This window comes from Helicoverpa armigera, chromosome 5 (assembly GCF_030705265.1).
Source record: "Helicoverpa armigera isolate CAAS_96S chromosome 5, ASM3070526v1, whole genome shotgun sequence".
NCBI classification, from domain to species: domain Eukaryota; kingdom Metazoa; phylum Arthropoda; class Insecta; order Lepidoptera; family Noctuidae; genus Helicoverpa; species Helicoverpa armigera.
In genome coordinates this window covers 6,364,233-6,391,326 of record NC_087124.1, presented here as the reverse complement: position 1 = coordinate 6,391,326, position 27,094 = coordinate 6,364,233, and the positions used below count along the sequence as shown (strand labels likewise).

General features: G+C 37.3%; 1 protein-coding gene and 1 long non-coding RNA gene across 3 annotated transcripts; both read left to right on the top strand.

The window, feature by feature from the left end:
* The first annotated feature begins 1,963 nt into the window (after positions 1–1,963).
* On the top strand, positions 1,964–26,259 carry LOC110372102 (ATP-dependent translocase ABCB1). Of its 2 annotated transcripts, XM_064034700.1 has the most exons (23): positions 1,964–2,258; positions 2,562–2,619; positions 2,907–3,185; positions 3,398–3,498; positions 3,859–4,030; positions 4,937–5,108; positions 11,717–11,844; positions 12,147–12,371; positions 12,595–12,720; positions 13,307–13,510; positions 13,615–13,785; positions 17,747–17,933; positions 18,076–18,161; positions 18,396–18,557; positions 18,714–18,818; positions 19,905–20,066; positions 20,471–20,674; positions 20,933–21,174; positions 21,703–21,862; positions 22,136–22,330; positions 22,871–23,077; positions 25,520–25,666; positions 26,017–26,259. In XM_064034700.1, exons 1-23 carry the CDS (start codon positions 2,146–2,148, stop codon positions 26,209–26,211), a joined length of 3,801 nt encoding a protein of 1,266 aa, XP_063890770.1. In that variant the 5' UTR covers positions 1,964–2,145; the 3' UTR covers positions 26,212–26,259. The 2 variants fall into 2 exon arrangements, with proteins under 2 accessions (XP_063890770.1, XP_063890771.1); XM_064034701.1 differs by lacking the exons at positions 1,964–2,258; positions 2,562–2,619; positions 2,907–3,185 and having other exon boundaries at positions 3,859–4,044.
* LOC135116914 (uncharacterized) lies at positions 7,297–8,534 on the top strand. The gene is made up of 2 exons (XR_010276487.1): positions 7,297–7,547; positions 8,227–8,534. It is a non-coding gene; the product is annotated as an uncharacterized LOC135116914 (long non-coding RNA).
* Positions 26,260–27,094: the final 835 nt, after the last annotated feature.

Sequence of the window (27,094 nt, the reverse complement as noted above, 5' to 3'; positions counted from 1 at the left end):
GTGCTCCTCTCCTCCGTTCACTCGGACCAGTGCTTTCTGTCCGTGCCTTGGTGTCCGTTACCCAGGCCAGATGTTGTCGACAATGGTCATTTGAATCTTATAGATAATTAGTTTTGCGGCTTCTGTAATCTGTTTTAATTATTTCACAAAAATATTTCCTGCTGGCGTAACGTTACGCCAGCCAGACCTTTTTCTTTCTAATGGGAATATTTAAATAAATATTACCTATAAAATTAGTTGTCTAAATAAAGTAAATGTGCCATATTTTGTATTTGTTCTTTCTTCGGTTGCGAAGTTATTCGAGATTTCGCTGGGGTAACGTTTTTGGTTTTGCTAGATCTTTGAAATGGTTAAGCGGATTCTTATCATATTTTGTACATGACTTTTTAGGACTTAGTTTAAAATTGTTCTGCAATAATAAAACCAAAATAATACATATCTTAAAGGTTATTTCATTAAATGAAAAAACATTTCCATTTGTCCCAGCACTCAGAAGTCTACATGCCTATGAGTCTAAAGGTAGTACTTTAAACGTTATTTTAAAGCTTGTAACTGCCTTCAAATGTATGTGAAGTTCTATTAGTATCCTGTAAGTATTTAACAAGTTATGATGATATTCAGTTCTTCACGAGCACGGTGTGCGTTCGCGCAGCGGAATGTTGTTGAATTTGAAGATTTAAATTATGCAGATAATTAGTGTAAGACTTTCTATAATTGTGTATGGTACCTAAATAAAAATTTGTGTATGCAGCCATTGTGGAGAAATTAACCAAAAGCTGATTCCGCTGGGCGAACGTTGTCCTGGCGGAAGTATTTTTACCTAAATCATAGACTTTAGAAAAAAAGAGATGTGTCCAAAAATTTGTGTGTATTTATGTATAATTATTTATGTATGAATGAAATCAGTGCATGCATAAACTTCGGAGAAATTCAAGTTTCCGCTACGCGAACGTTTGGTCATTAGCTAGTTTTCATATACCTAAAGCGCTTTTGGACATAGAGAGCTGTAGATTTTTACATGCGAAATTTTTATCGGTCTGAAAACAAAAAAATACGTAAAATTTAGCCCAAACGTACTAAACTTTTTGTTTGTTGACAGATGCAAAAATAAGGTCATATCGTTTTTGAATACGCGAGCGAAGCGAGCCCGAAATTTTTATCGGACTTTATACAGTAATAACGTAAAATGTAGCCCAAACGTACTTAACGTTTTGTTTGTGGACAAATGCAAAAATAAGGGCCATAATATAGGTTCTGAATACACGAGCGAAGCGAGCGCGAAATTTTTATCGGACTTATACCAAATATTACGTAAAATTTAGCCCAAACGTACTTAACTTTTTGTTTGTTGACAAATGCAAAATTAAGGGCATACAGTTTCTGAATACGCGAGCGAAGCGAGCACGAAATTTGAATTATTTTTTATTTAAGACTCAAAACCAAAATTATGTAAAATGTGTCACGTGTGTTTTAAGTACCACATTTTAACAATAATTAATTTTAAGTTTAAATTTCGTGAATTAAATTTCGTTTAAATTGTTGTTATCTACTGAATCGTGGGAAAAAAACGTATCGTAGCAACTACTTTCAAAGACAAACAAAGCTATCTATAAGTGTGTTCCCTAACTCGGAATTAATAGCATTTAAAATGATGTTTGACTTTTTTCACAGGTTATGTCAATTTCTTTTCTCCTAGTGGGGAAAATGGGATTAAAACGTGGAAAAAAACAGAATCGATACCATGAAAATACGTTAGTATTTACCTGCGAGTTTAACATAGAGTTTAGCTAACGAACGTGGAACGCCGAAGCGGATGAGAAACGAACCGTTTCGCACCAAATTCCTGACTATTTGTAGCTTTAGCTTTCCCGAATGAAGAAATCGTGACGCTCATTGCTTCACCGATACTGTTATGAACTATACGTTATACATTATAATCGCATTGTGGTTTTAGAGTGCCTTTCATGCTTTATCGAATTGATATAACTATCATGGGGAGGACGTTAGTCGCGGATGGGTCTAGCTCGGATAAAGGTGCCATCGAACGAATCCAGTGCATTAGTGCAATGAGTGTCTAATACACAGTAGCTACATCTTCTGTAGTGCCTAGTTTTGTGTAATTATTTTTAAGTTAAATTATTTATAATGAAGGACTCTGACGGAAATGGGTGGCAACTGAAACCAGGTGACAAGGAGAATGGCAACAAGTTGCCAGTCCCTTTAAATGGAGAGTTCCCGAAGGGCAAAGACTCGGACACGTAAGTTTACATTGACATTTTCTTTGTACGTGTGTAACCCATAGTAAACATGCGAACTAATAGTAAATCTGCAGATACGGTGCTTGTAAGCTTGAATGATACTGAACACAAATTGTTTCAATTGATCAGCAACTCTTATTAAACTTAATTGCCATGTTGTTTCATTTATAATGCCTATGTATAAATCAACAATTTCGCCTATGCTTCACAACGGAATACGTACTTACTCGCAATAGAAAAAGTTCAATGTATAGTATCTAAGCACCTAAGTCCTTATAGGTAAACTGAATTTCTATTTTGCAGAAGTTCAGAAGCGGATAGCAAGGCAGATGAAATCCCAAGCATACCATTTATTACACTGGTAAGCTCTAAACTGTTTTTTTTATTCTTAAATTAAGTATTTTTCCAAACAAAAGTGCAAATACAAAGCACAAAAGCAATGGAATGTTCATGTAAACATTACCGCTTATCTCCTAAACACGGACGTGTTCAGATTGACACGACATTTGAATACCAAAAAGTTTCTCATAGGAACAAATGTGTTATTGGACCCCATTTCCAGAATTACTTCTAATAATATAGGCAACCTAATTACATAAAAATCTTAAAATTAAACATGTATTTTCTAGCCATATCTTCTATTTTCAGTTCAGATTCGCGACGAAAAAGGACAAAATATTCATAGTTTGTGCGTTAATATGCTCAGTAGTGGCGGCATGTTCTACGCCAATCAACACATTACTGCTAGCGTTCTTACTAGATGCTATGGTAGAGTATGGAAGTTCTATCAGAGATGGGAACCCGGACCCTGACACCTTCTTAGAAGCATTGATGTTCTTTGCTATTTACAACACCGTCACTGGAGTCGTGCTCATCGTCCTCTCGTATGCCGCCACAGTGCTGATGAACATAGCCGCTTATCACCAAGTACGTAAGGAATCAATTTTAAATTACGAATTTGGACTTCAATTGTTTCAATTCAATATTATGTCACAAGCATCTCTTATAATATTAGAACATCATTGTCTACATAAAGTACTTTATGTAAGATAATTTGGATGATGAACCTAACCTACTTATATTGTTATCTTTAATGAGCATCTAAGTACCTACTACAACTAAATGGGTTTCATTTCCAGGTACATGTAATACGACAAGAATACTTAAAAGCAGCACTAAACCAAGATTTTGCGTATTACGATATACATAAGAACGCTGACATAGCTTCCAAAATTAACAGGTAAGTCTCAATTTTAATTCGCTAAGGTGTGGGACACATAAGAACTTTTAAAGTTTTCCTAAGGATGGTTAAAGAGCCGTATCGTTGTCTTTTACTGCCTTCTTGAAACTTTCTTAAGAATATCTCGTCATCACAGCCTTTTCATCGTCCCACTGCTGGGCACAGAACCCCTCTCACACATAATGAGGATTGAGCGTTAATGAGCTATTGCTGTCCAAGATATACTTAGAAACTACTTACATACAAACTTAGTTGCACAGGCCTTGACTGGCCTGGAATCGACTGGATCCCACACAATCGTATGCAGACTAGCATGACTTACGAAAGAGTATCCAGGCTCATCAAAATGATTGTTTACAGCGATGTGGTAAAACTAGAAGATGGTATAGGCGAAAAGCTAGCCACCTTCGTGTTCTACCAGGCAGCTTTCTTCAGTAGTGTGATCATGGCTCTCGTCAAAGGATGGAAGCTGGCTCTGCTGTGTCTCATATCACTCCCTGTCACTTTGACGCTTGTAGGTGTCGCTGGATTGGTGAGTTTCAAATAGTAAGTAAGTTTTTTCAAATAGTAAATAGTAAGTATAAGTTAAGATTTATGTGTTCCTATCTAACAATTGTTTTCTGATATTCAAAAGTTTTAAGCTTTGAGTGTGATGTAGATACTGAGGAATTAAGATATTAAATTATGGTGACTAAGTATACGTCACCGTATAATTTAATACCTTGACTACAAGAAAGGATAGGAACTTCAGGTTTCAATAACGGTTTTTTTTTTAATTTCAATTGGCTGTTTACGTCCAGCACCTGTAAATAGTGTCATTGTTTTATTTATAAGGATTAGTAATAAATATAGTAGGTATCCGCGTATCTGTATCTTGTATGGTGAAATGTTGTCGCAAAAGATAACAGATAATTATTGTTTTAGCAACAAGTTAAATTGTTGCGTCATATTCCGTGTAAGGTTCGTGTAAAACCTGTGATACGGAACAGTAATAAAAATACCAATTTTGTTTATGTGTATACTGATAGGATATGTTACTATACAATCTTTATCTTAATAAGGGATTAGATAACCATAATTACTTTACATTTGTAACCAACATCGATCCGGCTTTTCCGTCTCGCCCATTTACCATCGTCTTACATTACGCGCTTGTCGCGTCAACATCTCAGGCCCTTACAGTCAAGTTTTAGTCCCTAATACAGAAATTGATTGATATCTAATAAATAAATGTCTCCTAGAGATTACCTACTCATATTTTGGAAATCATACTTGGGTCCTGAGAATTAAATACACATAAATGCATTTATTCAGATCCTTTAATCCTCTGAGTAATATTAAACTCAACATATTTGCTTTTACATCCCTTTTAATCCATTACAATGCTACTCATTTCATGCAAGAAATCGTATGAGAGACGGTTGTATTTTTTTTATAGGTTGGTGCCAGACTTGGTAAGAAAGAGGCCATAGCGTCCGGCAAAGCTGGTGCCATAGCCGAGGAAGTTATATCTGCCATACGTACTGTATACGCCTTCAGCGGCCAGTCCAAGGAGATGGTGAGGTACGAGGGACATCTCAGAGAAGCAAGGAAAATCAACATTAAGAAAGGTAACGTTAAGAACTGGGGACTATTGTTATACACACGTTTCTACCTTCTTGTATAAGTAGACGATTAGTAGGCTCTAGGTGTCCCTATTATGTTGCATTATCCCGATAGCCATAAGATTTGCGATCTCACAATGTGGTCTGGGCTTGTTAAGAGCGTGTACGCTCGGCGCGCGATGTCAACTTTAGGTAATTCAACGCAAAAAACCGCGCAGACTAGCGTCGCGGCTGTGTGCGTGCCTATCATACTTCACGTATAGTCACACAAACCATTTTGATCCTTTCGAGTGAAATTGGTAGAACAAAAATATATTATTCAATAAATAGTTAATAGCGGGAAAATAGTGTAAGTCTATGGATGTCTAAAATATAAAAGCATGAAAATAAGTCGTTAATACTTACACTCTTTTGCAAAAAAATCGGGCACCTATGAAAACCTTGGTTTTGACTTTCTGTATATTACATACAATTTTCAACAGTACTAAATAGTCGACTGATGATTAATGACAATGTTAAGAGTTTCTGTATTTTAACCGATTTCAAAAAAAGAAAGGAGGAGGTTTCAATTAGATTGTTTTGTGACTGTTCTCAATTTGATTGTTCTCGATTTCTCAAAGACGCCTGGACCGATTTGAAAAATTGATTGTTTATATGAATGGTCCAGTCCATCCAGACCGAAAAATTGTGGTCAAATAACAACAATTGCCGGAAAGCCAAATATTGGTGAAGAGCTTGGGTTTACCATTGCAAATAAAGTTTTAAGTTATCTATCCTATATGCTTCAAAAGTTATTCGAGATCAAAAGTCAAAATTTGGGTACATCAAAAATGAAAAAAAAAAATTATAGCTCGATTGGTAACAGACATCTGCAATAAGTGATTTCTAGCCTAAGGAGTCCGCCATATTGGATTTAGACTCGCGACACATTTTTTTTCGAGTTATTCATAGCAAGCCCTTTCATTTGATACCCATATCGTAGGAATGCATTAAAAACATTTTTTTCTCCATCTTGGGTATACCGCCATATTGGATATAGAATCATACATTGTCATTAAAACTGAACATTCAAACAAAATTTCAACTCAATCGATAAAAAAAATATGCTTCAAAATTGAGCTTTAAATAAAATAGTAATGTATCAAGATTTGTTGGTCGCGCTTGAAATGTACTCTATTCTCGGTATCCACAACAGAGGTTATTCACCCTACGCGATGTGACGGAGCGACACGTCCTCTCTCTGTAAAGCCTTGCGGCGGTCTGGTTTGAGTTGACTCGTGTGCAGCGTTTTATAGTAGTTTTTAAATAATTTATAAAAAATAAAAACGAGAGATTAAATTATAATATAAAGTTTATATTTTAAAGAAAGAGTTATATTACTATAGTAAATAATTGTTATATTAAATTAAGTAAGATAGATAGGTAAAAATAAATAGATACTGAATAAACACACAAACCCCAGAGTCGTGGTGGCCTAGTGGGCAAAGAACCAACCTCTCGAGTATGAGGGCGCGGGTTCGAATCCAGGTCAGGCAAGTACCAATGCAACTTTTCTAAGTTTGTATGTACTTTCTAAGTATATCTTAGACACCAATGGCTGATAAAAAGGTGAAGGAAAACATCTTGAGGAAACCTGGACTATATAGTCTGAAATCACCAACCCGCATTGAGCAAGCGTGGTGATTAATGCTCAATCCTTCTCCGCGTGAGAGGAGGCCTGTGCCCAGCAGTGGGACGATAAATAGGCTGTAACTAACTAACTAAGATAGGTAAAAAAAGCATTTGAAATTCACAATTTTTCACATTGTTAAAATATTTTTTTCTGAAAGATAGAGACCTAAATCAAAAAATGTTTTCAACTAACTATAGGCATGGGGATTTCGTCTATGAGTAAAAAAATAAATATGATTAGATTTGCCACTGTTTTCACATGAATTTAAGCTTCGAAATAGACGCTGAACGGGAATTTTATAAAACATCTGTTACGTTATAGGGGTTTTAAGTATTTAAACTACACAAATTGAAATTTATGTTCAATTAACTATATAGACAGTGAAATTACCTTGCGTTATTAAAAAATAACATAGTTATAGGATAAGTAGTTACTGAGAAACAGTGGTTTGAAAAGTACCATTTTAGGCCAAATGGCGCGCGGTTGACGTACACGCTCTTAACAAAACACATTAAACTATAGTAGGTAAGGTGCATTGGGGCAATTTCGAAAATGGGTATATTCCGAAAATGCAAAAAATCTACCAAACACAGCAATATATTCCAGCCGGCAACATTAGGCCAAGCGCCATCTTAGATTTACTTGTGGCGACAGACGTCGCGAGCCGCTCGCGCTAACGACACGTGAGTATCGTCAAATTATTCAAGAGAAGTGATTTCGCGCCAAAATTTAGTGATTCGTAATAACCCCAACATCGTTTTCTCGAAATTCTGGTAAGTTATTTCAATATTTGTTTGTTTCTATGATAGGTTGTTGTTTTTTGCTTAATAATATTCGGAATATATTATTAAGCAAAAAACAACAACTTGGTTTTAACTGTGTTTTTTTTTTTTTCTGATTTAACCCTCCGGGTTTATTTCGACGTGATTGTTTCGCAATAACCCCATTTATGTTTTTCGTACCGTAATTCTCAGGAGTTCTCAAACTTTTGACCTCCAACGCAAAAATAACGAGATGTTATAAGTTTTAAGTTTCTGTATGTGTGTGTGTTTGTGTGTGAGGTGTCTGTGGCATCATAGCTGCCCAACGGCTGAACCGATTTTGTTTTTTTCTTTGAAAGGTGAATTAGCTGGGAGTGCTTTTAGCTATGTTTGCTGTAACTTCGGTTGGGGGTTAATTAAAATTCTTAACTTTGTTTTGTACCATAATGGCGGCGATGCTAGTTATATTTTTGCGTTGGGTTCTCAAATCTCTTTCCATAATAGGTGGTTGTGAGAGGTGGGGGGTGGTGACGGAGTAAATCACAACCATTTCCCCACAAACAAAAAAATACAGCACCACGCCTCTCACAATCTTCTATAATGGATACCGATTTCAAAACCACAGTTTTTTGCTCAGTTATTGCTTGGTTATTGAATTTTTTGTGTTGACAAAAGTTATTTCGTTTTTCAGTGTCATCATGCCTCGTACTTATTTAAAAAAGAAAAATAAGACATACACTCCTCAAGATTTAGCCACTGCCATACAGCAGGTAAGAAACGGGGAGCTTACCGCATATGCTGCTGCACAGAAGTACAAGATACCAATGACCACTCTTCATGACCATGTCAAAACTAAAGACACTAGGCAGAATGCAGGTAGACCCAAATCATTTAAAGCAATATGGGATGCAAAACTGGTAGAGTGGCAGAGAAGAAACGTTGGTACGAAAATGCCAAAAAACGTTTTCGCACAAACTATGGCAGATACTTGGCAACAAACGAACCCCGAAGTTATAAAGAGTGGATTTAAAAAGGCTGGAATATACCCTTTTAATGCACATGTCATACCTATTGACAAATATGATCCAGACGCGTATCAAAGATACAAGAAAACTTTGCTTGCCCGCACACTCAAACAGCCAAAGTCACTCAAAGAAATATGCATTGAATCATTCAACAATCAGTTTGCAACAGTTAATGAAACTATTGAAATAACAGGCAATAATTACGTTGCCTTGCTATCTGCACAATCAAGAAATAATGCCCAAATGTTCCCTTTTGAAGCCAGACACCCGAGCCAAGTACCAGCATGTTTGCAGAATTCGAAGCCAACAAAATCCTAAATAAATATAATATCAAACATAGTCATAAAGGAAGCATCGCAAGTAAAACTTCAAAACCCGTTTCAACTCAATCCAACAGTCTCATTTGAAGAATTATTGCTGAGGAAAATTCAACAGGACAAAAAGAATAGTGATCCAACAAAATAAAAACGTGTTACAAAAGGTGCGGAAGTGATAACTGCAGCCACAGGAAAGAAAATTCTAGAAGAAGTGAAAGAAACGAAAACTAAAACCAGTAAAGTATATCCGATATTATTCCGATATTACCACAAGTATATCCGATATTATCAGCAATCATAGCGATTCTGATATTATTGATTGTATCGATTTTGAAGACTTGATGGAAGACGAAGATAATTTTAATTTCTACCAGGAGGAGACAAGTTTACAGAAATCAAGAAAAGATAGGAAGTGTGTTATGAAGATGAAGAAAAACGATAAAAACATCACCAGTGAAAAGGCATTCGCTGACAAAAGTACAAATAATGCATGTTCTAAGAAAGGCAAAGGTGTTGGGAAGAAAAGCAAAGGTAAAGAAAATCAGATAGACAAAAATGAAGGAATCAGTTATTTTGCAACAGGTGAAGAAGACGTAAATGAGCAGATTGCAGTATATCCTAAAGAAACCCAAACCTGTAAATTACAGCCACCAGGAACAGAGAATAAAGAATTAGCATGTGGAATTCCAGAAAAGTGCCCCGTAGTAAGGGAACGTTATGATTTAAATGATACAGTGCTTGTCAGGTATTTTATAAGAAACAAATGGAAATATTATGTTGGGTTCATACAAAACATAAGCAAACATGAAGAACAACTGTACTTTTAGACTTCTTAAAAACGTCCAGATGACAGCAATATCTCAGTTTTGTTGAACCTAAAAAGAAAGATACGGACCAAGTTCCAGAGTCATTAGTAGTAAAGAAAATAGAATTACAGAAAAAACGAGATCAAGACAAAGAATATTACTTGACCCATGATGAAGACACTATTTATTTCGACTGATTTTATACCAAAAATTATCTACCTAAGGAAAACGTCCGCCTTCTAGATTAGTTGCATACCTATTTATTGATTTCTGACACGCGAATATTAGACATTTAAATAAAACTACTTAAATTAAGGACTTTATCGCGGTAATATTATTTAATCCCGGCTTTTCGGACCCTTTACAGCATCCATGGTCACGGGCAGACTTAGATGTCAGTCGTCTTGATATTTTATTTGCAAACATCAAATATCAACAAAATGGATCAACTGATAATCAACAAAATTTAGAGTAGCTGTTTGCAACTAAAATACCAAGACAACCAACATCTAAGTCTGCCCGTGACCACGGATGCTGTAAAGGATCTGAAACGTCAGTATTAAATAACATAACCGCGATAAAATCGGTAAAAATAGTTTTATTTAAATGCATACCTACTTCTTTTTATTGATATTATGTTTTTGTTATGTTATTGTTGCGATGCCTAACTGTAGTTGGCTTCAAATAACATTTGTGTTTTTATTTTTTATTTTACTACCGCAAGATTCTGAAGAGTAGCCAAAAATTATCAAAAAGTCTTTGATTTTTATGTGATTTAATAATTATGTTTAAGGATTGTTACAAAAATTGTTTTTGTTTTAATAATTCTAATTGTTCCCCACATTACTCAATGTGAAGTTACGTACTTATTAAAATTAAAGTTGATCTCACTGAGTTATTGTTTTAATTTATTATTGACATTCTATAAAATACATTAAGAAATGTACCAAAAATAACTTTGTTTATCCACCATGCAATTTTAAATTTCCTAAAATCTCAAATGATATGTTGAGAACCACTGTCACATATGTCTGAACATCAAGGCTTTTCTGGGGTAATTCCGAAATACAAAGTTATAAGAATTCAAATTAACGCTTATTATTTAAAAAACTTACGATATCAAAATCTACGGGGTAATAACGATGGAAAATGAAATGTACACTCTAGCTGAAATGCAATAAAGGCGACTTTTGAGCTCTTCCGGAATTACCCCGCAATACTTCGCAATTATCCATATGACCCAAAAATATGGTTCTTCATTTAAAACACTTTTTTTAGCAAATCCACTGATATATTTAAAAATATAATGTAATCTTTTCAAAGGCTTTTCAATATGTATGCAGAACTAAAACAGTAACAGCCTTACTTATAAAATAATAAGTTATACTTAAGAGATGTTTAAGAAAAAATCTTACTTATAAACGTGGCTGAAATAAATCATTTCTTAGCAATGTCTTAAATGAGCTGTCAAATTAAGTAGCCTCACACCCTTGTTTAACCCGCTAATTATCAAAATGGCTGGATTCTTACCAGCTGATTTTTCATTTCCGGTCTATTGACAGCTCAACTTTTTAATTTTATATTTTACGGATGCCATTGTTGCCATTACACAACGTTTTGATGACAAATATTTTTTTAAGCTACCAACATTCCGGTAGTGTTGAGAAATTAGTATGTTTTTATGTCATTATCTGTTCATTACTTAAGACATGCTTAAGCAACGTTTATAGGTCAAAATAATTTAATCACTACTTAAGGCTTTAAGTAGTAATTACTTAAAACAATGCTTAGAAGATGATTTGTTGATTTTTATAAGTAAGGCTGTAAGACACGTACAATAGAGCGTTACTGAATAATCAAGTGAAATGTTCATTTCTAGTCATCTTGCAGAAATTTCTGTCGGAATTGCCCCAATGCACCTTACAGAAAAAAAATCGTGCTCATCTACATTTAACAGGACCTACATACATAGGTACTTCGTCCATCCTTTACTTGATATCCACATAGAATAACATTTCGATCATCCATTTCAGGCTTCTTCAACGGCCTGGCCATGGGACTGTTATTCTTCTGCATCTTCTGCGCATACGCCCTTTCCTTCTGGTTCGGCTACAGGCTGTTGTCCACTGATGATGACTATGATATTTCTACCATGATAGCGGTAAAGACTAGATTTATTCGAAGCATAAATTTAATTTCTAATTTGAGAGCAAACAATGTTTGAAACTTTAACAATGTTATGATGCAGTAATTAATCGATTATTTACGTCACGACTTATTTGTATCTATTGAGTCGGTTAATTACATTTTTAGCACCCATATCTTTAATTGATAATCTTTCAATAAATATTTCATCAGTCTGTAGTTGTTTTGACTGACTCATTGAGCTTATTAACACTGGATTGCTTTGTACCTACTGGTTAGGTATATGACTATAAGAATTTAATGAAAATGTCTATTCAGGTATTCTTCGGTGTGATGACTGGTTCGGAAAACTTCGGCATATCGTCGACTTTGATGGAGGTGTTCGGGTCTGCCCGAGGCGCGGGGGCCCAGATCTTCAACATGATCGACAATATTCCCACTATTAACCCCCTGCTGAATAGGGGAACAACGCCCTCTAATATTCAAGGAAACATCGAGTTGAAGAACGTTATTTTCCATTACCCATCCAGATCTGATGTTCCGGTAAGTTTAAAAAACCCAAAATACATCTACTTAGTAAACCCATTACAAAAAACTAATACCCGTTGCGAAAACAGACATGCTGATTTGAAATCGGCAAAATGCGTACTCGGACTCTTGATAAGATAGTTTTACTTCCCCTATTCTATTTCTAGAATACGACAGCAGACATCTAGGTTATCAATGCGAGACCACTCGATAACATTGTTTTAATTGTTCCCTACAGGTACTGAAGGGTATAAACATTAGTGCGAAGCGCGGACAGTCAGTGGCATTGGTCGGCCACTCCGGCTGTGGCAAGTCTACCATCATACAGCTGATCTCCAGGTTCTATGACGTCATTGATGGCAGTGTAAGTATGAACAAACCTCAATTGTACATGGTTGAAAGACAGGATAAACCAGTTCAATTCTTCAGGTGGAAGTGGTTAATGAAAAGTCCTTAAATTTCATCAGCAACTCCAGTTTAAGTACCTACCTAAGCTTACGCACATAGATAATTTTTACATCATATGCGTAGAATTACCAAGTATAGGAAAAACCAATTCCATTTAATCGAACATGATTAAATAGAATTGGTAGTTACGTCAGTTTCAGATCTAACTTTTATTAATAGCGCAATAAATGTTCCCCACTCTATATCACCCTATCACATATCTGTTACCATGAAAACGATAACATTGTACGCCCAGTTTACACCTATTATCTGCATCACTAATTTTCATTTATCTTAAAAATAAAAACTTACTACGTACCTATAGAGGTATATACCAGCTTATACTTTCCCCGGTAATTTTCTTGTTGACTTCCAGTCTATCCAGATGCAGCTGAACTAAGCTTTCATTTCCTTTGATCGATTTAGTCAGCTGTTACTTCACCACAAGCTTCTTCCTATAAAAGAAGAAAAATACCATCTTCTCAATAACAAAATCTTTTTAGGTGGCAATCGACGGTCATGATGTCCGTGACTTATCAGTCCGCTGGCTGCGAGACCAAATCGGTCTCGTGGGACAAGAGCCCGTGCTTTTCAATACCACTGTCAGGGAGAACATTCGGTATGGGCGTGAGAACTGCACTAATGAGGAGATTGAAGCCTGCGCTAGACAGGCTAACGCGCATCAGTTCATTATGAGACTGCCGAAGGTAAGAAGAAGACCAAAATTCCAGGAAATTCCTAGCCATTCTTTATATGAAGTGAATTTTTGGGCAAAACAATTAGGTATATATTACATGATTTTTTAACACAGGGCTACGATACATTAGTCGGAGAACGAGGGGCTTCTCTGTCAGGAGGTCAGAAACAGCGTATTGCTATTGCGCGTGCTCTCGTGAGGAACCCCAAGATACTACTATTGGACGAGGCCACCAGTGCACTTGATACCTCTTCTGAAGCCAGAGTGCAGAAAGCTCTTGATAAGGTAAGATTTTCATGTACTTTGATAACTGTTTATGTGAATAAATTAGAACAGCAAGCACGCTCCAGCAACATTGAATTACAATGCGTGCCTGAGCATAAGTCTGAAAATTTACTTTCCACCGTAACCCATCTTGGCCAAGTAATAAAATGTGAATTAAAGGATAACGACATTCAACATTGCACGCGAATTGCGAAACTTGACAAGCAAAGCAATCGACCTAGATCGATATTGGTTAAATTCAATACCCCCCGGCTGCGTGACACTTTCCTTGCTGCAGCAATCAACTACAACAAAAACAATAAAAAGGATAAACTGTGTACGAGTCATCTGGGCATAGCTAAGGATAAGCCAACCCCTATTTACGTGGTCGAGCATCTGTCACCTGAGAATAAAGCCATCCATGCTGCAGCGCGCTTTCGCGCAAAGAAATTAGGATATAGATTTACATGGGTTCGTCACGGAAGAGTCTTCATCAAGAAAGATGAGACATCGGATACTATATTTATCAGTAGTATTGATAAACTAAAGAAACTAACTTAGGTCTTTTCGTTCCTGCACGTTATAATGCGTTTGTACCCAAATTCGATTTCTTAAAATGTTATTACCAGAACACACGAGGACTGCGCAGCTCCCTGTCTGAGGTACGTCAACACATACATAATAATGATTACAATGTCTATGTCTTCACAGAGACTTGGCTCTGCAGTGGTATATTTGATTCCGAATTGTTTAGCGATGATTTTATTGTATACAGAAGGGACCGCGAAACTGCTACTTTTAGTAACAACAAAAAAACCGGCGGTGGCGTACTTATTGCAGTGTCTAATAAACTATGTTCATGCCGTAGAACTGAATGGGAAAGCGATTGTGAGGACTTGTGGGTTACAGTTGAAACTCCACCGAACTCAACGTTCAAATCATTAAAGATTTGCGCCGTTTACTTACCACCACCTGTACATACAGAGATCTTGGACCATTTCATAGAAAACTGTAATACGGTTATAGAAGGCAATCACGATAGTTACTCACTGATAATTGGCGATTTTAACTTAAGTTGTATTAACTGGGTATATGACAATGATTGTGGATCGTGCAAAGCAGATGGAGGTACCAATAACCTAAAAAATCTTTTACTAGATTTCATTTCCTTGAATAATTTAAAGCAGTTTAACTGTATTATAAATTCCCAGAGTAAAATACTCGACTTAATACTTTCAGACATAGACCAAATAGAAGTAACGGAGTGTATTGACCCTATACGTAATATAGATAAATATCATCCAGCATTGGTGTTTTTACCCTTAATTCCTATTTGTGTTAAAAGTGAAACAAAAATAATCATTAAACCAAACTATTATAAGGCTGACTATGAGGCAATAAATTCCGAACTCGACAGCATTAATTGGTCCGATGAGTTTGCATCATGTCAGGATGTTAATGCTATGTTGGAAAACTTTTACATGATAGTCAGAGATATTATAAAAAGACATGTACCTGAATCAGTCTATTCTCGCGGAAAATATCCGCCCTGGTACTCACCTCAACTGAAAAAATTGCTCAACCAGAAACTTAAATTACGTTTTAAAATAAAAAAGTTTAATAATCCATTAGATGTATTAGAATTCAACTATTTAAGAAAAGACAGTCAGAAGCTGACTCAAAAATGCTACAATACTTATATAGACTTTATAGAAAGTAAAATAAAAGGTAACCCAAAATTTTTCTGGACCCATATAAAAAATCTCCGAAAAAATAATAACTCTTACCCCTCCAAAATGAAACTAGGCAACATAACAGCATGTGATAGTGTCTCTATTTCAAATCTATTTGCTGAGCAATTTCTGTCAGTTTTTGATCCTCCAAGTGCTGATCACGATTATACAAATTACACACAACCCCCTTTAGTTTCAGTCCCAGTACTGAGCGATTTTTCTATTACCCCAGATGCAATACGACAGAAACTATCTAAACTTGACTCTTCTAAAAGTGCGGGACCGGATAACATACCTCCAGTGTTTTGGTCACGATGTGCTCATGCAATATCTTCTCCACTAGCTAATATTTTCAACACCTCGCTTAAAACAGGTATTTTTCCAGACGCATGGAAACAGGCAAGGATAATACCTATTCACAAAAATGGCAAACGGGAGATTGTATCTAACTATCGGCCTATTTCTATTCTGTGCACCGTGTCCAAAGTCTTGGAATCGCTTATATACCCCATATTGTATGATCACGTAAAAAAATATCTATGCCATAATCAGCACGGTTTCATGGCAAAAAAGTCAACAAATACAAACCTTGTAACTTATGTCACTGAATTAATGTGTGCAGTCGATAAAGGTTTTCAAATAGACGCTATATATACCGACTTTTCCAAAGCCTTTGATAAAGTGAATCACAACCTATTGCTACTTAAACTTCAGTCATTTGGTATTACAGATTCTATGCTAGACTGGTGTAGATCCTATCTGTATAACAGACCATCTTCAGTGGCCGTAAACGGCAGTGAATCAAACCCTTATTTTGCCACATCCGGTGTACCTCAGGGATCAAATCTAGGACCGTTATTTTTTAATATATTTCTTAATGATATATCGCAAGTATTTATTTATTCAACACCGTATCTATTTGCAGATGATTTAAAGTTAACTCGTGTAATTTTTGATGAATCAGACGTCAACCTACTGCAATTAGACATAGATAGATTAAATCAGTGGTGTCTAACTAACAAAATGAATCTTAACTGCGCCAAATGCTACCATATCAAATTTACCAGAAAGCGAAATAACAAAATCTTATCAGAGTACAATATTCAAGGAAATAAATTAACTGAAGTCAACACGATTAGAGACTTAGGTATACGTTTGGATAGCCAATTAAACTTTATACAACACTATGATGCTATAACTAACTCAGCATATCGAGCTTTAGGTTTTGTGCTGCGGTCCTCTAAAGACTTCAAAAAACCCTCTACCACGCTCCTCTTATATAACAGCTACGTAAGAAGTCACTTGGAATATTGTAGCACAGTGTGGAACCCAACGTACCAAGTTCATATAAACAGGATAGAAAATATCCAAAAAAGGTTGGTTAGACATCTAGGTTTCCGGTTTAGGGTCAAAAATGCAAGAACTTATCAGAGTAGACTAACTTACTTTAAACTTACATCCCTTAAGACTCGTCGTACTATCTCTGACCTAGTTTTTCTATTCAAGTTGTTTAATAATGACACTGACTGTCCAGATCTCCTAAGTAAAATCGACATCAATGTTCCTGGTAGAATTCCACGTTACCCTCGTCCGTTATTCAGGGTTCCCCGCTGTCGCACCAATTTAGCAAAACATGCACCCATTGCAAGGATGACCTATGAATACAATACTGTTTCGAGTTCTTCGGGAGACATAGACATCTTTTCTAACAATCTTACTAAATTCAAACGTTTAATTCGGGCACGATTTTCAGACCCTGTTTTATGTTGACGTATCGACAGGTCACACATATTCACCAAATATTGTTAATAATTTTAATTTTATTGATCTCTATAGTTATCCTATTATTTGTTACCTTTTCCATTGTATTATTTGTGTTTCAGAATATTTTATTATTTTAATGTTTAATTATTTTTAATGTCTAATTTACTATTTTATTTAATTTTTAATTTCAAATGTCTAATTTAATTTGTATGTTCATGTGTTTTTTTTAATTTAATATTGTTTAAGTTTCTTTAATTTTACTAAAGATGATATATGCATGATGTGTTCTCCTGTAATTGAAGGAGCACAAATCTACAAGAAAACTGTTTTATAATTACGCATGTAAGGTGTATCCTTTGTTGGAGTTCCTTTTGAATAAAATAAAAATAAAATAAAAATAAAAAATAAAATAAAATAAAATAAAATAAAATAAAATTAGAATTCATTCTTTTTAAGCACTGAATGTCTCATTTTCACAATTTTAGGCTCAAAAAGGTCGCACAACTCTAGTGGTTGCTCACCGACTGTCGACCATCAGAAATGTGGATGTCATATACGTATTCAAGAGCGGTGTAGTAGTCGAACGCGGCAATCATGACGAGTTGATGTCGCAGAAGGGACATTACTATGACTTGGTCATGCTGCAGAACCTAGGAGCTGAAGATACTAATGGTACGGTCATTATTCTATCTTTTTGCTGTTCCATAGGGCAGATAATCTGGAATCAAGTTCTCTTTCTATTTATGGAAAGCCTAGGTCTCACAAGACCTTCTAATTGGTTAACATAAATTGTATCTTATCGTTTGACTTGCAGATAAGTCAAGACTCCTGCGCGAAACGTCGGAAACAAGTGTAGAAGACGAAGAAGATGAAGAGGAATTCCTCGATTTTAAAACTGGAGTAAGTAAAATTCCTACTAGGTACTTTACTTTATTATCCACCTAGATTTTTCCCAGTTATTTTTAGTTATGTTGGGCGTCCATTCTAACCAAATACAATTGAATACCAACTTATAACAGTGACTGCCTAACTGACCTCAACCCAGCTACCCGGCCCACAAAATACCCCTCATATTGAATAGGCAATCATTATACCATCATATGGCAAATACTCAATTCTTTGATGTCTTAACAGGACACAGAAGAAGACGTGGACAAAGTTCCAGACATTTCGTTCTGGAGAGTTCTGCGGCTCAACAAGCCGGAGTGGAAGAGCGTCAGTCTCGCCAGTGTTTGTTCGCTCATGAGCGGCTTCAGCATGCCTCTGTTCGCTGTCATATTTGGAGACTTCCTCGCCGTAAGTTTTAGTTATAATGCATGTTAAATTCATTTGCACCCTGTTTTTGCATTAAGATAGTTATTTTCCAAATAATGCGGGTTGGCAAAAATAGGTCTTATGGATACTAATAATGATCGTAAATCGGAAAAAAACTTAAAGTGATCTTCTTTTCAGATTCTATCTGACCCGGACCCTGCTGTGGTTTTGAATGAAGTGCGTAAAATCGCGCTGATATTTGTCGGTATTGGCGTCTTCTCTGGAATCACTAACTTCATCGTGGTAAGAATACATAACACATCTAACTTACGACTTATGTATTTTAATTCCTTTATGTATTTGTATACTTTCATGTTCTTAAGAGCTATAGCTACTGCTTTCTATCTCTTTCTAAATAAAGCACTGCACTGGCGAATACAAAAGCAGTACTTACTACTTAGGATCCAGTCGAGATCGCCAGTTTCATACGAAAAGTTCCGAAAATATCGTCACCAAAACTTGTATATACAGGGTTATTGGTAAAACACTAACAACCTCTCAGCACCAAATTACTAATATCATAAACTAAAACTTTTATTCTAGGACTTTTAATAATTCTCAGATTTTAGAGTCATCAAATTTTCACACAAAAATTAAAATATTTCAATTGTACGCTCTAAAATTTACGAAGTCTATGCCAAGCAAAAGAAAGCGCTAGTTAGGTAATCAGTAGTACAAAAGACAGCGGAGGCGAGCGGGGCTCGGGCGACGGCGGGGGAGCGTTTAAACTTGACCTATTTACGAGCTACCGTCAGTCGGTTTTATGCGCCCGCGTCGCGTCATACGTGTCTTTGTAGCGAAATTCGGTAGTGCGAACGTAATTATCTTTACAGAATGGCATATCGATATTCAAATGTCGAGTACACGGAAATGGTGCGAATGCTTGCTAGATGTGATGACAATGCGCCATACGATTCACAAACATCCCTACACCTAGCCGTTACAATGCTAGCCGCCACACAGTGCGCGGGAGGCGTGGGTAGATAAAGATCTTGCATTCATTCTAAAAATGCAAACCCTCCACCAAACGAATTTTTTGTAATGTGTGATAATCTCGACTCGTCCGCATCCTCTAAGGTCGACTAATCGCTCGACTGGTCTCGATCGGGCCTTTAGTTGGTAAAGAAATGGTAGGGGCGTGCAAATTTTATGTCTACAGCAAAATAGAGTTGAAATGTGTTAGATAGAACAATGAAATCTTGTATGTTTGTTTTTGGCAAATGTATCATGTTTTATAAAAAGTCATAGAACAAAAGTTGTGGTTTATGATGTTAGTAATACAGTCCTGCAAGGTCGTTAGTCTTTTACCAATAACCCTGTATATCTTAGGTATTCTTCTACGGTATTGCGGGCGAATACTTGACGGAGAGGCTACGGCAGATGATGTTCAAGAAACTGCTAGAACAAGAGGTCGGCTTCTACGACGACAAGGACAACTCAACTGGGGCTCTTTGTGCGCGACTATCCGGTGAAGCTGCCACTGTACAAGGGGTAAGTGTGTTCAAACATTCGATGTAGGCCTTTGATGTGGTTATGTAGTAATATTGGGAACTGAGGTTTTTTTCAAAAATTCGCTATGTGACTTTACCAAATAGAGACTTATGGCGGAAAGTTCACCGGATAATTTAAAGCTAATTTTTTCTTTGCACGAAGCATGATCCTCCAACTGTTGTGTTTCTTTACGAGGACCTCACCTAGGTAGGTTCTGGCCAAACTTTTTGTCGTCACGATTACCAACCTTAGGTATCGGAGACACGCTAGAAATACAGGTCACACGTTCAGAAGTGAGATGCGAGCTGGCATTAAGCTTGGCGAGAACTATACTTATTACATAAAACAAGGCAATCAGGCTAAACAAAATATGCCAAGAATACAACATTTACTAACTTCCCCAGGCTACCGGCCAAAGGATTGGCACAGTGGTCGAAGCAGTAGGCGCGTTTGGTTTCGCGCTGGTACTATCGCTGGTGTACGAGTGGCGCGTGGGACTGGTGGCGCTGACCTTCGTGCCCGTCATCGTCTTCGTGTTGTATAAGGAAGGCAGGATGACGTATAAGGCCTCCTTTGGAACTGCTAAGACTATGGAGAAGAGTTCTAAGGTGAGTAGTAAAGTAATAAAGGGAAAGGGAAATTGAGGGGAGAACTAGAAATATATTGATCCATCCAGCACTACCTACTCTGGACTTAATTTCCATCTGAGAAGATGGAAATTACTTGACTATAATAATAATGTTTCATCCCCTTATTAAATCATGCCAGTGCAACATTTACATTATTATATCAGACTTAGGTTCATTAGGACTTTATTGAGAGTTCTTCTTCTTCGTAATAACATATATTTTTCCTTGAACATTTAGATTGCTGTGGAAGCCGTAGCCAACGTCCGAACAGTAGCATCCCTGGGTCGCGAGGACACCTTCCGACGGGAATATGAGAAGCAGCTGAACCCCGCATTGCAGGAGGCCATCAAGGCCTCGCACTACCGAGGCCTCGTATTCGGCCTCTCTAGGGGAATATTCAACTTCGTGATCGCTGCGTCACTGTACTACGGAGGAACGCTCATTGTTAGCGAGGACATCCCCTACGATGTTGTGTTTAAGTAAGTTTACAGTTCTAGAGAATCCCCATTTGTATAAAATGTCTTTTTCCCACGGGCTTCTCCCATTTTAACTAAGTTGCTTACTATGGTTTCCTCCATATGTGACTAGGGTCTATAATAGGATACAAAGAGAAAAAAACAATACCTATTTTGACTTGTGCGAGAAGCGTTACATTTGTGAGGTACGCTTCGCTACACCACCCACAACATGGGATTGAAGACCGCTCGCGCCGAACGCGTTATATTTACGCATGTGCTATCTCGCTCGCGCGCGCATCTGTCTCGTTTCTTTTAGATACTCACAGAGTCTTATCAGAGCGTTCTTATTGGACAATCGCGCGACGCTCTCGCCTGAGCGTTAACACTACTTCGGCCCCTGTTATTTTATACTTAAGCTCGTTTTCTGTTTACATTATATATACTATATAATATACTTTATACTCTTCTATTTTTACCCATCATCGCTGTTTCATTTCAACTTTACCTGCATTGCTGCTACACATTTTTCACTAAATTACTTCGTGTCAGGTCTGCGCAAGCCCTATTGATGGGCTCATCGTCGGCCGCACAAGCGTTTGCGTTCGCACCGAACTTCCAGAAGGGCATCATGGCGGCCGGCCGCATCATCATGCTGCTCAACCGACAGTCCAAGATCACGGACCCCGTGCGACCTGCTGTACACAACTTTGTAAGTTTATCTTCTTTATATTCTATTTAATTTCCTTGACCGCAAAAAAAGGAGGAGGTTCGAATTCTCTTGAAATTTCAATGGTTTCGTCTGGCTTATTGTCTTTGTTACTCGATTTTTCGATGATGCCTGAACCGTCGATTTGGAAATTCTTTCTTTATATGTCGGGTCCCATTTTCACCAGATCAGGATCTGGTTACGGAAACCCTGGCAAATTGAGGAAAAATCTTGTTTTATGAAATCGGGTGAAAACTGATGATGATGACCCAACAGAAAGGCACAGGTGAAGCCAGTCTCCAAGGCATCAAGTTCAGCTACCCGACGCGGCCGATGATACAAGTGCTCAAAGGCCTGCAGCTAGAGATCCAACGCGGCAAGACACTTGCCCTCGTCGGCGCCAGCGGCTGCGGGAAGAGCACGGTCATACAGCTGCTCGAGAGATACTATGATCCTGATGAGGGCATTGTGGTGAGTACTTACTGTAACTTAGACGAGTACTCAAGGGCTTGCAGCTGGAGATCCAACGCGGCAAGAGGCTTGCACTCGTCGGCGCCAGCGGCTGCGGGAAGAGCACGGTTATACAGCTGCTCGAGAGATACTATGATCCTGATGAGGGCATTGTGGTGAGTACTCACAATTAGGTAGGTAGGTATGTTGTTCTGTGACTCCTGTTGCTGTGGTCGGAATAGAAAAGTGTAACCCATAGCCATGTTTATTCTACTGCCTTTTGGACACAAAACTTTCTGACATTCTTGTTTATTAGACGTAATCGTGTTAGAGGAGATGCCTTTATTGATCACAATAAGGAATGGGTAACCAAAAAGAAATTTTGTATCTTGGTGCCAAGCCTCTACACGACATGTGACAAAAAATTATAAACAATCTTCTTGACCTGCAGTGGGGCAACTTCAGTTCAGCACAATATGAATTACTGCCTTGCGACTATACGACTACACGAGGCAACAAATCTTCATTTGTCCTCCACTAACCCCCTTAATGTCCAAACAGGCTCAAGACGGCGTACCTCTCCCGAAGCTGCGCCTCGTAGACAGTCGTCGCGCGATCGGCTTCGTGCAACAAGAACCGATTCTGTTCGATCGCACCATCGGCGAGAACATCGCGTACGGCAACAACGAGCAAAAAGTCACGCAGGACGAAATCATACAGGCCGCTAAACAGGCTAACATACACAACTTTATTTCGTCACTGCCGCTGGTATGTCATCTTGAAACTTGAAACTCAATTTTTCTTATAAAAGCTTTCGAGGCGTCAACAAGCTAGTTGCAGGATTTCAAGAAGTGGGACTCATGGAGTAGGTAGAACCAGCAAGACACTCGATGGGCACTCTTTAGAAAAAAGCATGTGTTCACTATAGTCTTCTTATAGCACCAGTTATTCCTGTATGCAAATGTAGCTAATGTGTTACGTGTGTTACAATCTACCGTGTTTCTGGGTATAACGGTAGATACAAAACTTCAATGGGGTTCACATATTTCTAGCCTCGCGGGAAGGCTTAGTTCTGCCGCCTACGCCGTTAGGAAAGTCAGACAGTTCACGGACGTCGACACAGCTCGATTGGTGTATTTCAGTAATTTTCACAGCGTTATGTCCTACGGTATTCTGTTGTGGGGCAAAGCCGCTGATATAGAGAATATATTTATTCTACAAAAACGTGCTATACGTGCGATATACCAATTAGGTACCAGAACTTCCCTCAGAGAGCTGTTTAAAGAAATTGGTATTCTTACTGTGGCATCACAATTCATCTTTGCCAATATACTGTATATTAGACAGAACTTACATTTATATACCAAAAAAAGTGAAGTCCATAGCATTAATACAAGAAATAAGCATAAACTGTGTGTACCCTTTCACCGGCTTCATAAAGTGCATGGTTCATTTCTGGGTCTAGGTATTCGTTTCTATAATAAACTTCCTCTGTCTTTATTAGAACAGCCGTTTAATAAATTCAAAGAACAAATTAAGGCTATTCTTATTCAAAAGGCATATTATACAATTAACGATTATTTGAATGACAAAAATAGTTGGTCGCCATGTTGAACGCAAGACAGCTATATTATAATTGTCTTTTTTATTTGTGAATGACATCCTAATTTTACAATCAATTAATATTATTCTTTTTTTTTTTTTTTACAATTTTATATTTTTATTATTGACATTACTTGGTTTTACATTATTGACAGGATACATTTACTGTATTTATTGTATTTTATTTTAATCATCAATTTATATTTATTTTTTTCCTTTGGATTATAGTAAATAAGGACCACTACTTAGCGATAATTGATCCTGATATTGAGTTGTGTAGCAGTGAGTACGTCATGCTCCCTAAAGGTGCGTACGGATTGCGCGTACCCTGGTACGCGTACTCAGTTTACGCGTATCCGGAACGCCTAGTCCATACCTGCAGCTACGCGTTCACTCTTGGGGTACGCGTACCGCGCGAGCCAACTCGCAGCGCGAGCCACCGTCTGTCGGTTTTTGGTCGCGCGTCAAAGAGGACGCACGCGGCCGGCTACGCTATATTTGGACGGCAAAATGAATAAACACGCGTGTTCTTGTCGGAGTCATGGCGAATGACTGGGGCTCGCGGAGCGCTCTGGATCGATTGAACTCGCGTCGGGTTCGCGGCGGTCCGTACAGGAGCTGTACGCGTATCCAATGTACGCGTGGACAGTGTTTCCCAACTACGCGTAACACAGGAACGCGCTATCCGTACGCACCTTTAGACGGCACTGCTTGCGGTAGCGTCGGCGGTCGGGTTGCCTCCCTCCCTCAAAGATGTGCGAGGGGGGCGATGGCTGATCCTCGCGTTATGCTCGTGAACGGGTGCTGCTTGTGGTGCCAGGTCGTCTTACTGACTATAGGTACTATAAGTAGTATTATATAATTTTGTAAACTCTTTTCTTATACTTCTTTTTTTTTCTGGCTGAGCGGTCCAATTTACTAGATTCATTACTTACCTATGTATGTTGTACATGACATAAGGTTGCAATAGAATATCACATGAAGGTGGGCACTCCCTCATAAACTATTATAAATATTGGAGGCTATACAATTTTTTTTTCTTTTTTCACATCATATTTATTCAATGCTTGAGTTAGACAAGTTACGTAGGGTGAGTGCTAGCTAGCATGTGGTGGATTTTATAAATCATTTTTAAATGTAATTCTATTTTATGACAATATTGCGTATTGCATACTGCAATATACTCACTGTACTTTGTTGAAAGGTTCTTTTAACCTACAGACAGACATGTGTTGCTGGGGAGTTTGTTGCGCCACTTCTTCTTCCCAGCAAAAACACATAGGAAGTGGTGAAGGGTGGGCGTTTTGGGGACTGTCTTATGTAATTTTTTTCTGACGTTCGAAAAGTGCTGTTTTGCAGCCAAGTTTGAATAAATAAGTTTTGATTTTGATTTTGATTTTGTTACGTAAGATAAAAACAAACATAACGTGACTCAGGACACCATCAATCCGACCAATACACAACATGTGTACCAGTCATTTGGCATAATGTAGGATTCGAATCTACTCATTAAATGCATACTTAAAGAAATTTATTTAAATTCTCACGAGACGCGAGTGAAACAGCGAGTATTTACTAAAACTTTACATGTCAAATATTTGTCACCAGGGCTACGACACGAACATCGGCGCTAAAGGTACTCAGCTGTCGGGAGGACAGAAGCAGCGCGTGGCCATCGCTCGTGCTCTCATACGCAGGCCCAAGATGTTGCTGCTAGACGAGGCCACCAGCGCACTTGATACTGAGAGCGAAAAGGTAAATATGTCGTGTGATAAACTTTTTGGTTTCATCAACTTTGTTCCAAATAGAAATCTGTGAAATATTCTTATTGGAAAATTGATTATTTCCAATAATCGATCTCTGTATTTTCTGACAATAAAAGTCAAAAGTTGGCAAAATATTGCCAATTTTGACAATATTTTGCCAACTGAAGCTACGTTTTTGTGAGTGGCTAGGTACATTGTTGTTAGATATACGCAATTTGTTCTCTCTGCTCAAAAATACTTCTTAATACCTCAGATTTAAAATTAATGCCATTACTCACCACCTCTATGTGTCTATTATTACTAATCTATCTAAAAAAAACTCCTAACTACAATTTCCAGGTGGTACAGGAAGCCCTAGACGCGGCTAAAGCCGGTCGCACATGCGTGATGATCGCGCACAGACTGAGCACAGTCCGTGATGCTGACGTCATCTGCGTCATACACGACGGCTTAGTCGCAGAAACCGGCACCCACACAGAACTCATAGAGCGCAAGGGACTCTACTACAACCTCAATAGAAGAGGCTACGCTTAACTTTAATATAGGCTTAATATACGTGATAATATTGTTAAGAATAAATAATAATAAAAATAAAATAAAAAAAGTGTTGCCGTAGCAAAAATGTTTGATGTCACTTACCACGTTGTTCTAGTTTAGAAATGCGTGAGGCATCTGAAATGCCGTGTTTATTAATGTAATTTATTTTGAAGCATTTTTTGCATTATAGAAAAAAATCTATAAGTGATATTTAAGTGTACCACCAGTTTATATAACAATTTAAAGAATAAGTAAAAAAATATATTTATGTTTAATGTTTACCACGTTGTGCTACTTAAGAGACGAGTTAGACGTCTCAATTGCTGTGTGTGATAATTTCGAAGCATATATGCAATAAAAAAAATATAAGTGATATCGAAGTGTACAACCAGTTTATATGTATAACAATTTAATGAATTTAAAATTCCTCATGTGGTAATAATGTCTTTTTACACCTTACTCAGTGTTTGTACTTAAGTATTAACTGCCAAGAGCCAGGAGAAACTGTAAGCGATTGTAAATAAATAGGATTTTATAGTTGACCTTTAGTTGAAATTAATATATTGAATTAATAGTTCTATGGAAACCGTTAACTTACCGTATATTAAACTAAATGCCTACCTGCCTACTTATGTTAAATAAATATCTATATTTTTTGTTAAACATTGCATTTTTTATATCATTAGTTTTTATTACACCATCTTGTTAGAGATTTGTTCAAAGTAATTCATTGATTCATTTTACCCAGTAAATCACATAAAACAAACAAGTTGCGTATTCAGTCCCCAGCAAATGAATAGCTATACCGTAATAAATTACTACAACGCACTTTTACAACTCGCTAATGATTTACAACTTATTGTATTTCCGCACAAAATAA

Coding starts and splice junctions, on each gene's coding strand:
- LOC110372102 (XM_064034700.1), top strand. CDS start 2,146: ATGAAGGACTCTGACGGAAATGGGTGGCAACTGAAACCAGGTGACAAG. Junction 5,109..11,716: donor GAAAATCAACATTAAGAAAG/GTAACGTTAAGA, acceptor CATCCATTTCAG/GCTTCTTCAACGGCCTGGCC. Junction 20,675..20,932: donor CTATGGAGAAGAGTTCTAAG/GTGAGTAGTAAA, acceptor TTGAACATTTAG/ATTGCTGTGGAAGCCGTAGC.